A 13222-nucleotide genomic window follows, 5' to 3' on the forward strand; every position below is an offset into this window, starting at 1 on the left:
TATGCTGGTTCAATAAGTCAATGTAAAATTAGAAACACATGCTGGTTCAGTATTTAAGATGTTGCATTCGAGCACATGCTTATTCAGTATTGTCGATGAAATATTTGTAACTTATGCTGGTTCAATAAGTCAATGTAAAATTAGAAACACATGCTGGTTCAGTATTTAAGATGTTGCATTCGAGCACATGCTTATTCAGTATTGTCGATGAAACATTTAGAACGACTAGGCTTCTGCTGGATCAATAAGGTTAATGTAACATTTGGAAAACATCCTGGTTCAAAAAGCTCGATGTTATATTTGGAAACAAGTTGGTTCAATGAAGTCGTTGACACTTGTCGTTGGAAAAATTGTTTGTTCAATAAGGTCGATGTACAGGTAACATTCGGAACAAGAGCTGACCGAGGAAGGTCATTTTAACATTGGGAACACGAGCTGTTCGAGGAAGGTCGATGTAATATTAGAAACACATGCTGGTTCAGTATGTATTGTAACATTCGGAATACGAGCTGATTGATCTGGGTCGAAAAACATTTGAAAATCAGGCTGGTCAGTAAGTCGATGTTACATTCGGAACATAGTCGGTTAGTAGGATCGATATAACTTGGAATCAGCCGAGGACTTCATAGTAAATTAACTACAATGCTAGACACTTTTTATGTGCATGCTGCAGTGATCCAGTTTGTGTGTTTACGTCTTCTCTCTGTAATAGGCGGTATAGACAGTGATGCATTATGCAGTTTTGTAAATAAGAGTCAACGAGATGGTCATTGTGACCGGAAGCTCAGTATAATAATTTCTCCAACTAGTGCTTATCGATTACTTCTCTTATCTCAATAGTAAATACTTTTCTCTCTGAAATGTTTTGTCGTAACGACGTAATTGTTGCTTGTATCGATTGAATTTACTCACAAACGGACACATATAAACGCTAACCCGTGGATTGCGATAGACTGTACGTTTTTATCATAATGCTTCCGTGTTATGAACTAGAAGCATCACGCCTTTCTGTTTATATTTCCTCGTGTAATTTAGATATTGGGATGTCCCATTAAACTAAAGCTCTCAGCCAATCGTAACATGTTTTCTAGATAATGAGATAAAAAGGATCATATTCGATTCAATCTGATATTTTATATCATATTGTTTACACTCAGGCTAATTAGTTTAGTTATAACTTTCACATTCTTGTGAGGTTTTACAATGGTATGACTATGCATGTTCGTTTGCTTCGTCGTATAGCCCTGTGATGTGTATAAATATTCCTACAATACAAACACTACTTAACTTTCCAATACTCTTCACAAACCACGGACCATAAGGCCGTAATACTTTCCTCCAAATTAATCAGTCTAGATCTCCCCTGTAACTTTCTTAGGTCGGTTTTTTTTTTTGGCCACTTTTTCTAGGTGGTGTCAATCTAAACGCTTCTTTCAAATAAATTGTTTTTTTCAATACGTGGCTAAGCCATCTCATTCATCTCTGCTTAATTCATTGCAAGAGTTCCCTGTTTGAGCTGAGGTTGAGCTAAAATACACGATATATATCCATTATGGAAATACTCTACTTTCTGCTTGAATGACACGCCATCGTTATGAGCCATACAACAGTATCGACTTTACGTTTCTCACATGAGGTGGAATCTTGGTCTTAATTGTGTTATGGTTGGGTTGTTATGAAACAACGTCGGGCGAATGCTCTTGATTTTTATCGATTACTTTCATGCCTTTTCCCGCTCATTTTTCTATGTTATTGATACTGTCCAGGTGTGTGAAATATTCCACAAGCTCCCTTATTTCACCTGTAACTTTGATTGCTACCAAAGCGTCGCTATGATCTGAGCTTATTCTATATTATCTCTTTATGATGTAGCTGTACATTCCGTAAAAATTTACATCTCCTAATTATCATGGTGACTGAAAGGGAATTCCATACGAAAGGGTTTATTCAGTTTAAAACCAAGAAGACCCTACATGATTTTTTCTTCATGGGAGAAGACCATAACCTGACGGAACTATCCCAATTTTGTATAGTTTCTTGTCAACAAATACGTGAAGAAGGATAAAAAGACCAGATGTTCCAAAAGGGTAAACGTCTTCTGGTTAATAGACGACACACGCAAGAACCACGGAGGTGACATTGAAACAACAAGGCACACGTAAAAATAGAAGAAAAATCGACCTTTTTATTGCGTAAAGACAAAACAAAGTTTTCAATGAGAGCATAATGGAGATGATGAAGCTTTCCCATAATCTTCATCAACCTATATTTCTTACAAGCATGTGTTAAAAATGTGTCCGTCAGCAGTCGACATATATTACAGAGCAATGTTCGGATTCAGCTCTTCAATACCAAAGCAACTACGACATGGTTTCACAATTGGTTGGGGAGACAGGGATTTTATGATCAAGAAAATGTAAGGTAAGGTTTTGAAACCAGTCCTCGTAAGCTTTTTAGTAAAGTCAGCCTCGTACGAGAATAAAAACAAGTTGACCTAAAAAAGTGTCTTTGGTCCTGAAAGAAAGGTTATGACATGTTTTTTTTAATGCATTACAGTTTTTTAACGTTTGCATGTCACATCATACAATGTACTTCATAACCTATTGTTTTAAGATATCGGTATGTAGGGCAAAGTCCATAATACACCTGGGGATGAGCAGCCTGAAACACATTATATTGATGAGTCCCTTACTAAGTGCATTTTCACCTACACATCCGAACTGAGTAAAAAAAACTCAGAGAACAGTAGAAAGTATCTTTGACAAACTCAATGTTGCTGATCGTATGACAGAGTAATGGAAGGGAGTTACGAATGTTTTGTTAAGAACGGATGTTCTACACCAAATGTGTCTCACAATCAGCTAGTAATGGTATAGTAACTCCCTCAGAAACACTAAAGGAGCGCTGTCGAACTCTGGAGAAATATGGCAAATGTTTGTTGATTTTATAAAAGGTTTAGTGAAGAAAGATAATGGTTCCTTCGTGACAACCGATAAACAAATACATAAAAAAACAGAATCGCACACTATCACAGACTATAGGTCATAAAATAACCTAGAGAATGTTTCGTTGTTATTTTCTCACGATTAACAACGATTTCATCCTTACATTTCAATACCAAAGTGATAATAAATGTTTTTGTTTCAATTGTTAGATTTTAAAATGGAACGGTACACTAGGGTCGTCAACTGAATTGTTTTGACTAAATGACGCGTACTTTTTAGACCTTTCTATGTCGTCAGTGATTTCAAACAATCTTTACTTTGTGGTTTCGGTTTGTGTTCAGTGGACGTGGTGGTCGTGGTCGCGGTTGTGGTGGTGTTGGTGGCCGTAGTGGTTGTAGTATTGGTGGCCTAAGTGGTTGTGGTGTTGGAGACCGTGGTGTTTGTAGTGTTGGTGGCCTAAGTGGTTGTGGTGTTGGAAGTCGTGGTGGTTGTGGTGTTGATGGTCGTGGTGGTTGTGGTGTTGGTGGCCTAAGTGGTTGTAGTGTTGGTGGCCTCAGTGGTTGTAGTGTTGGTGGTCGTGGTGGTTGTGGTGTTGGTGGTCGTGGTGGTTGTGGTGGTGGTGGCCTAAGTGGTTGTGGTGTTGGTGGTCGTGGTGGTTGTGGTGTTGGTGGCCTAAGTGTTTGTAGTGTTGGTGGCCTCAGTGGTTGTGGTGTTGGTGGCCGTGCTGTTTTGTGGTGGTGGTGGCCGTGTTGTTTTGTGGTGTTGGTGGCCGTGTTGTTTTGTGGTGTTGGTGGCCGTGTTGTTTTGTGGTGTTGGTGGTCGTGGTGGTTGTGGTGTTGGTGGCCGTGTTGGTTGTGGTGTTGGTGGCCGTATTGGTTGTGGGTTTGGTGGCGTATTGGTTGTGGTGTTGGTGGCTTATTGGTTGTGGTGTTGGTGGCCGTAGTGGTTGTGGTGTTGGTGGATGGGTTGTGGTGTTGGTGGCCTAAGTGGTTGTGGTGTTGGTGGTCGTAGTTGTTGTGGAGGTGGTGGCCTAAGTGGTTGTGGTGTTGGTGGCCTAAGTGGTTGTAGTGTTGGTGGCCTAAGTGGTTGTAGTGTTGGTGGTCGTGGTGGTTGTGGTGTTGGTGGCCTAAGTGGTTGTAGTGTTGGTTGCCGTAGTGGTTGTGGTGTTGGTGGTCGTGGTGGTTGTGGTGTTGGTGGCCGTGTTGTTTTGTGGTGTTGGTGGACGTGGTGGTTGTGGTGTTGGTGGCCTAAGTGGTTGTGGTGTTGGTGGCCGTAGTGGTTGTGGTGTTGGTGGCCGTATTGATTGTGGTGTTGGTGGCCGTGGTGGTTGTGGTGTTGGTGGCCTAGGTGGTTGAAGTGTTGGTGGCCTAATTGGTTGTGGTGTTGGTGGGCGTGGTGGTTGTGGTGTTGGTGGCCTAAGTGGTTGTGGTGTTGGTGGCCTAAGTGGTTGAAGTGTTGGTGGCCTAATTGGTTGTAGTGTTGGTGGTCGTGGTGGTTGTGGTGTTGGTGGCCTTAGTGGTTGTGGTGTTGGTGGCCGTATTGGTTGTGGTGTTGGTGGCCGTATTGGGTGTGGTGTTGGTGGCCGTATTGGGTGTGGTGTTGGTGGCCGTATTGGTTGTGGTGTTGGTGGCCGTATTGGTTGTGGTGTTGGTGGCCGTATTGGTTGTGGTGTTGGTGGCCGTATTGGTTGTGGTGTTGGTGGCCGTATTGGTTGTGGTGTTGGTGGCCGTATTGGGTGTGGTGTTGGTGGCCGTATTGGTTGTGGTGTTGGTGGCCGTATTGGGTGTGGTGGTTAGTGGCCATATTGGTTGTGGTGTTGGTGGCTGTAGGGGTTGTGGTGTTGGTGACCGTAGTGGTTGTGGTGTTGGTGGCCGTAGTGGTTGTGGTGTTGGTTGCCGTGTTGTTTTGTGGTGTTTATGGCGTGGTGGTTGTGGTGCTGGTGGCCGTATATGCGTTGTGATGTTGGTGGCCGTTGTAGTTGTGGAGTTGGTGGCCGTAGTGGTTGTGGTTGTTGCGGCCGTGGTGATTGGGGTGTTGGTGGCTGTGATGGTTGTGGTGTTGGTGGACGTATTGGTTGTGGTGTTGGTAGCCGTATTGGTTGTGGTGTTGGTGGCGTATTGGTTGTGGTGTTGGTGGCCGTATTGGTTGTGGTGTTGGTGAACGTATTGGTTGTTCTGTTGGTGGCCGTATTGGCTGTGGTGTTGGTTGCCGTATTACTTGTGGTGTTGGTGGCCGTATTGGTTGTGATGTTGGTGGCCGTGGTGGTTGTGGTGTTGGGGGCTGTAGTGGTTGTGGTGATGGTTGCCGTAATGGTTTTGGTGTTGGTGGCCGTAGTGAATGTGGTGTTGGTGGTTGTGGTGTTGTTTGACGTAGTGGTTGTGGTGTTGGTGGCCGTGTTGTTTTGTGGTGTTGGTGGCCGTGGTGGTTGTGGTGTTGGTGGCCGTATTGGTTGTGGTGTTGGTGCCCGTATTGGTTGTGGTGTTGGTGGCCGTTGTGGTTGTGGTGTTGGTGACCGTGGTGGTCGTGGTGTTGGTGACCGTAGTGGTTGTGGTGTTGATGGCCGTAGTGGTTGTGGTGTTGTTGGCCGTAGTGGTTGTGGTGATTGTGGTTGTTGTGGTGTTGGTGGCCGTAGTGGTTGTGTTGTTGGTGACTGTAGTGGTTGTGGTGATGGTTGCCGTAGTTGTTGTGGTGTTGGTGGCCGTAGTGGTTGTGGTGTTGGTGGATGTAGTGGTTGTGTGATTGGTGGCCGTGTTGTTTTGTGGTGTTGGTGGCCGTAGTGGTTGTGGTGTTGGTGGCCGAAGTGGTTGTGGTGTTGGTGGTCGTGGTTGTTGTGGTGTTGGTGGCCGTTGTGGTTGTGGTGTTGGTGACCGTGGTGGTTGTGGTGTTGGTGACCGTAGTGGTTGTGGTGTTGGTGGCCGTAGTGATTGTGGTGTTTGGTGGCCGAAGTGGTTGTGGTGTTGGTGGTCGTGGTTGTTGTGGTGTTGGTGGCCGTAGTGGTTGTGGTGTTGGTGGCCGTATTGATTGTGGTGTTGGTGGCCGTGGTTGTTGTGGTGTTGGTGACCGTATTGGTTGTGGGGTTGGTGGCTGTAGTGGTTGTGGTGGTGGTTGCCGTAATGGTTTTGGTGTTGGTGGCCGTAGTGGATGTGGTGTTGGTGGCCGTTGTGGTTGTGGTGTTGGTGGCCGGTTGTGTTGTGGTGTTGGTGGCCGTTTTGGTTGTGATGTTGGTGGCCGAGGTGGTTGTGGTGTTGGGGGCTGTAGTGGTTGTGGTGATGGTTGCCTTAATGGTTTTGGTGTTGGTGGCCGTAGTGAATGTGGTGTTGGTGGCCGTTGTGGTTGTGGAGTTTGTGGCCGTAGTGGTTATGGTTGTTGTGGCCGTGGTGATTGGGGTGTTGGTGGCCGTGATGGTTGTGGTGTAGGTGGCCGTATTGGTTGTGGTGTTGGTAGCCGTATTGGTTGTGGTGTTGGTGGCCGTATTGGGTGTGGTGTTGGTGGCCGTAGTGGTTGTGGTGTTGGTGGCCGTAGTTGTTGTGGTGTTGGTGGCCGTATTTGTTGTTCTGTTGGTGGCCGTATTGGCTGTGGTGTTGGTGGCCGTAGTGGTTTTGGTGTTGGTGGTCGTATTGGTTGTGGTGTTGGTGGCTGTAATGGTTGCGGTGTTGGTTGACGTAGTGGTTGTGGTGTTGGTGGCTGTAGTGGTTGTGGTGTTGGTGGCCGTAGTGGTTGTGGTGTTGGTGGCCGTGTTGTTTTGTGGTGTTGGTGGCGTGGTGGTTGTGGTGGTTGTGGTGCTGGTGGCCGTATTGGTTGTGGTGTCGGTGGCCGTATTGGTTGTGGTGTTGGTGGCCGTATTGGTTGTGGTGTTGGTGGCCGTGGTGTTTGTGGTGTTGGTTACCGTCGTTGTTGTGGTGTTGGTGACCGTATTGGTTGTTCTGTTGGTGGCCGTATTGGCTGTGGTGTTGGAGGCCGTCGTGGTTGTGGTGTTGGTGGCCGTATTGGTTGTGGTGTTGGTGGCCGTATTGGTTGTTCTGTTGGTGGCCGTATTGGCTGTGGTGTTGGAGGCCGTCGTGGTTGTGGGGTTGGTGGCCGTATTGGTTGTGGTGTTGGTGGCCGTATTGGCTGTGGTGTTGGTGGCCGTCGTGGTTGTGGTGTTGGTGGCCGTATTTGTTGTGGTGTTGGTGGCCGTATTGGTTGTGGTGTCGGTGGCCGTATTGGTTGTGGTGTTGGTGGCCGTATTGGCTGTGGTGTTGGTGGCCGTCGTGGTTGTGGTGTTGGTGGCCGTATTTGTTGTGGTGTTGGTGGCCGTGTTGTTTTGTGGTGTTGGTGGCGTGGTGGTTGTGGTGGTTGTGGTGCTGGTGGCCGTATTGGTTGTGGTGTCGGTGGCCGTATTGGTTGTGGTGTTGGTGGCCGTATTGACTGTGGTGTTGGTGGCCGTATTGGTTGTGGTGTTGGTGACCGTATTGGTTGTTCTGTTAGTGGCCTCATTGCCTGAGGTGTTGGTGGCCGTAGTGGTTGTGGTGTTGGTGGCCGTATTTGTTGTGGTGTTGGTGGCCGTGTTGTTTTGTGGTGTTGGTGGCGTGGTGGTTGTGGTGGTTGTGGTGCTGGTGGCCGTATTGGTTGTGGTGTCGGTGGCCGTATTGGTTGTGGTGTTGGTGGCCGTATTGGCTGTGGTGTTGGTGGCCGTGGTGTTTGTGGTGTTGGTAGCCGTGGTGGTTCTGGTTTTGGTGGCGATAGTGGTTGTGGTGTTGGTGGCCGTGGTGGTTGTGATGTTGGTGGCGTTATGGTTGTTGTGTTGGTGGCCGTGGTGTTTGTGGTGTTGGTGGCCGTGGTGTTTGGGGTGTTGGTGGCCGTGGTGTTTGTGGTGTTGGTGGCCGTGGTGTTTGGGGTGTTGGTGGCCGTGGTGTTTGTGGTGTTGGTGGCCGTGGTGTTTGTGGTGTTGCATTGGTGGCCGTGGTGGTTCTGGTGTTGGTGCCGATAGTGGTGTTAGTGTGCGTGCGGTGGTGTTGTTTGTGGTGTACACACTTTAAAATAAAAAGTGAAAAAGCTGGTGTAACTTCATTTGTATGATCTAAGCTAGCAACCCGCAATGTGATATCAACTAATAATCAGATATATCTTGTACAATGGTTGCTTTTATAGAATATTGAATGTTGCAATGAGATCGGTAGCTGTTGTTATTGATATCTACATATCATTTATAATGTCAGTAATTTGATCAGCATTGTTGTAAAAGGGAAATTATTGAAATTATTTTGACTCTATATACATAACTGTCTGAAGATTTGTGAGCTGTCATTATATATAAACGGTGATATAATACGTCAGCTGCCTAAGTATGTTTGAAGCTATGCTTATATATCTATTCGTGCGACAGGCTACGTGCATGAGGTAGGTTGATCTATCTGTATTTTTGTTTCATCCTGCTATTCATCATCTGTTTGACACATGAGAGGTTGGCAAATTCTTATCATTGGCGGTCAATATGGGCCATTACCATTTCTCTAATGGTGTTGGCATGTCGTAATTAAGGTCTCAGACACTCAAATGTAATGCTGTTTTCTATGACAACAACGTAAAACACAACCTTCATAAGGACCTATGCCAAATGACATCTGTAAAAATAAAATAAATCTTGTTAACCTCAGCAAGGCACAAAGAGGTGCTTTCCATCTATGCTGGCACGATAACAAATGCTTTTCGTCTTCGTTTTGCAGGAATATTTATAATAACTCGCTTCTCAGGCAACCTCCAGAACTGATAATAAATTACACCACGGACAATTCATCTTGCCATTTGTCTACTGTACGCTAACGATGGTCATCTCGCCAAGTAGCTAGATGGCAAATGAGTTGATTCGAGTTTTACCATTTGTAACATTTCCTCAAACATCCGTAACATAAAAACCTTTCCTATTTATAAAGTTTACATATTACAGCACAGTTTATGTACTACTCCAGATCCTGTTCTTATGTGGTCTAGATGGATGCGCCCTGTCGACCAATCAAAGACCTGCTGAGTATTTTTCTCTTGAGAGCGTTCAATCGTAGCTGTGAGCTTTTACGATCGTCACCAAGGCTGATTTGTAGCTGTATGATTTCAGTGTCCTCAATCAGTGGAGACTGTTTCAATGTGACATTCATTGTTGGTGACCTACATACCTTTCTTGCTAGACGGTATGAATGTTGATACAGGAAACTCCTTTCTCTCATTTCCGTGTGTGTAAGATAGAAGTGTCCAGGGTAAGAAATGGGTGTAGAAATAATATAATCCCTCACCCCTCTTTCACTCTCTTACCTCTTTACCGTACACGTTAGAAAGATGAGATGAATTTTTCTGCGCAAACTACAAATATTGGGTATGCTAAATCTCGCTGACAGATTCGTTTCACCAAAAAAGCTCACAGGTAAATTGATATTATCAAAATGGTAGCCAGTCAAAACGCATTTTGGTGGTTTCTGAGCTTATTCTGGTAGTTGGACTGAGAGAAAAAACACTCTTTCATGCCTAAGGGTGTAGGAGAAGGAAATCTCACCCCTGATGTGATGTTAATCCGTTTCTTCTTGTGGGTTTCTTTCTCCCACAATCACTCATATTTCTATCTACTACTGAAACATTCTATAAACATGGAAGAGTTAACGAAAAATTCAGCTTCATGTACATTGTGTCAGTATGTGGGGTACAACCTGGACGTGATTCCTTTGGTCAGTATGTTAATTATAACGTCGCGACCAATGGTTTGTGTAATTATCTTCAATAGTAACATAAGAATCACGGCAATCGTTTCTCCGATCGGAAACAAAAAACAATCTTTACAAAAAGAAAAATATGGGTTTGTAGATATAACATACAATTATTGGAGAGAATAGAGATATAGCTGGGAATCATATTATTAACTTTAGATAATTCTAGAAATGGAGAACATGCTTTCGTGACTTTGTATTTATATACAATTAAAAAGGAATTAACTTGACTTAAATAAACATAATAACCAATCGCCATGCGTCGTGGAATCTCTATGTTACTGTTGCTCACTGTCTGTGTTGGTTTCCGATGTATGCATATTTTATAATACAAAATACAAAGGTACTTGTTGAAAGACTGCAGCAAACAGTGTCGTCTGTTGACAGATTTGGTATCCCATAGGATATGTTTCGCTAACAGTAAGGGCGTACATGCTATCAGAATACATCAATTCACGTATTATAACAGTACTCACATGCTATAAGAATACATCAATTCACGTATTATAAGCGTATAGTAACATTTTTAGCCTAATGATTTCCTGTCCTTTGGCACCCTTTTTGTATTTACCATTTTGTATGAAAGTATACCACTGCAGGTGGTTGATCTACGATACTTTTTTTGCCAATACTAACAAACAGGTTATTCCCAAACGTCTATGCATGTCTGACTTTTACGTACGTTCTTCATGTCGGTTTGTAACTAGTTAACATCCATAAAAAGAGTAATGCACGGATCATGAACTTCGTCGGAAGAAGACAAGAATACACAGAGTGTTAGTGAGAGACTACTAGTGTTCTACAACAGACTAATTGTTATGAGGCTTACATGTACAACGTGTCTTCTCTATACCTCTTACGTAGTTTGTAACATTGTACACAAGGCAAGGTAAAAGGTTACGTACTATGCGAAGGAATTCCTCAAGCCTACAGTAAACGCATAGTATTCTTTACTAGTATTTGATACAGTTTCTTTTCAAAACTTTTGAAAGGTACCACCAAGTAGGTATATTGGCAGAAAAGAACAGTATCAAACGCAGAACATATTTTGTTGCATAAAGATTTGCCGAAGAAAAAACAAGAGAATTCCGAAGTGTCAATAAAAATAACAATATCAAAAGTGGAACATGTTTTGTGATAAGAACCTTGTGGTGGTAGACTTAAGGTGTTCTGACAGCCAGTTATGATGACACGTTTGCTAAACAATAGTGGTCCTACAAATTGAAAAAACACAAAATAGTCTGGTTAGCGGATAACGTCATAATGCAAACTAGAGACCAGAAGAAGCATTGTTTTTGCAGGTCATAATATTAATGGACGCGATAAGTAATGGTTAATTGACTGCAGAAACTGTTGTGAGACGGCCAACTATGTTAATGCTACTAACATAAGTAAGGTCGGAATTAAACACACTGCTAGTGTCATGCTGCTCCCAAGCTTTTTTGTAGTTTGTTTGAGTACCGATATAAGACGTTAACGAGCTATACTGGGTGGCGTATGGTTTTCTAATATCTCTCATCCAGTGAATGAGGTCATTGCCATTTTGCTGTTTGGATTGAAGAAAGTGTTGTACTTACATTTTGCATGTCTTGATATAGTCAAATCCAGACTTAAATAGGTAATATCGAAAAAAGAGATATTTGAAGGCGTATGTATTTTCGTTTCCCTCACTGTCATCGTGTTTATTTTTTAATATAGATGTTTTTGAAATTTCTTATTTCGAAATAACGGCGTTTTTCATGCCAATGGCGTATACACTGAAGTTTTAATATCTTCAAAAATGAATATCAGTATTCAGGTTGGCAGGTACATGTGTAGGTCTGTTAGGGTCGGTTGCGATTCATATATACAGTGCATACGCCCTGCTATCATTGAACATCATCTATTGTGAAAATATCTTCTTTTAGTGTTGTATACGATCGATTGTAACATTACTTAACATCATTTCTTTGTGTCTATTTTCAGCATGCATATTTTTCCCTATTTGGCATCTGTGGAATTGATAATCGGTGTATTATTTGAAAACAATGTTTGCAATCCGATCGTTACCTTCCAGTGGGAATGTGTGTTTATCGTTTAAGTAACAAAATTGTATTCTGTTGTATCTTATCAGTGTAGACATCGGTCGATAAACGTGTTCAGTCAGTATTTCTGTTACATGTGGTGTGTCGTGCTTTTTGTAAATTTTTAGTAGTTAATATTCTTGTTTAAAACATGTATGTTTTGAATCTATCAAATTTCGACGTAAACGCTATATCAACTAATATCAATATTTATTCATTCAAGTTATATATGGCAATGTCTGTTATTCAACTAGTGTCATCATCCGATACTCGAGTGTAAAGTAGTAAGGACATTTACATGTATAAGGTTTGATAAATCGTGTAGAGATAGATATAATGATTGATAGATGGTGTAGAGATAGATATAATGTTTGATAAATGGTGTAGAGAGAGAGATAACGTTTGATAAATGGTGTAGAGAGAGATATAATGTTTGATAAATGATGTAGAGATAGATATAATGATTGATAAATAGTGAATTAGATATAATGATTGATAGATGGTGTAGAGAGAGATATAATGTTTGATAAATGGTGTAGAGAGAGAGATAACGTTTGATAAATGGTGTAGAGAGAGATGTAATGTTTGATAAATGATGTAGAGATAGATATAATGATTGATAAATAGTGAATTAGATATAATGTTTGATAAATGGTGTAGAGATCGATATAATGATTGATAGATGGTGTAGAGATAGATCTAATGATTGATAAATGGTGTAGAGATAGATATAATGATCGATAGATGGTGTAGAGATAGATATAATGATTGATAAATGTTGCAGAGATAGATATAATGATTGATAAATGGTGTAGGGATAGATATAATGATTGATAGATGGTGTAGAAATAGATATAATGATTGATAAATGGTGTAGAGAGAGAGATAACGTTTGATAAATGGTGTAGAGAGAGATATAATGTTTGATAAATGATGTAGAGATAGATATAATGATTGATAAATAGTGTAAAATTAGATATAATGATTGATAGATGGTGTAGAGAGAGATATAATGTTTGATAAATGGTGTAGAGAGAGAGATAACGTTTGATAAATGGTGTAGAGAGAGATGTAATGTTTGATAAATGATGTAGAGATAGATATAATGATTGATAAATAGTGAATTAGATATAATGATTGATAGATGGTGTAGAGAGAGATATAATGTTTGATAAATGATGTAGAGATAGATATAATGATTGATAAATAGTGAATTAGATATAATGTTTGATAAATGGTGTAGAGAGAGAGATAACGTTTGATAAATGGTGTAGAGAGAGATATAATGTTTGATAAATGGTGTAGAGAGAGAGATAACGTTTGATAAATGGTGTAGAGATAGATATAACGATTGATAAATGGTGTAGAGATAGATATAATGACTGATAAATGTTGCAGAGATAGATATAATCATTGATAAATGGTGTAGAGATAGATATAATGATTGATAACTGGTGTAGAGATAGATATAATGATTGATAAA

General features: G+C 41.9%; 2 protein-coding genes across 3 annotated transcripts in view; one reads left to right on the forward strand and one right to left on the reverse strand.

Annotated features, from left to right (window-relative positions):
- Positions 1-13222, forward strand: part of LOC110447114 (glycine receptor subunit alpha-3-like) — an 80158-nt gene that overhangs the window by 13863 nt on the left and 53073 nt on the right. The window lies entirely within an intron of this gene.
- LOC110447105 (transcription factor mef2A-like) lies at positions 6828-9076 on the reverse strand. Its single transcript, XM_021492557.1, has 3 exons — positions 8946-9076; positions 7240-7957; positions 6828-7055 (listed from the first exon to the last, which is right to left on the reverse strand). The coding sequence occupies exons 1-3, from the start codon at positions 9074-9076 to the stop codon at positions 6828-6830; spliced, it is 1077 nt and encodes a 358-aa protein (XP_021348232.1).

This window comes from Mizuhopecten yessoensis, unplaced genomic scaffold, assembly GCF_002113885.1.
Source record: "Mizuhopecten yessoensis strain PY_sf001 unplaced genomic scaffold, ASM211388v2 scaffold3229, whole genome shotgun sequence".
NCBI lineage: Eukaryota > Metazoa > Mollusca > Bivalvia > Pectinida > Pectinidae > Mizuhopecten > Mizuhopecten yessoensis.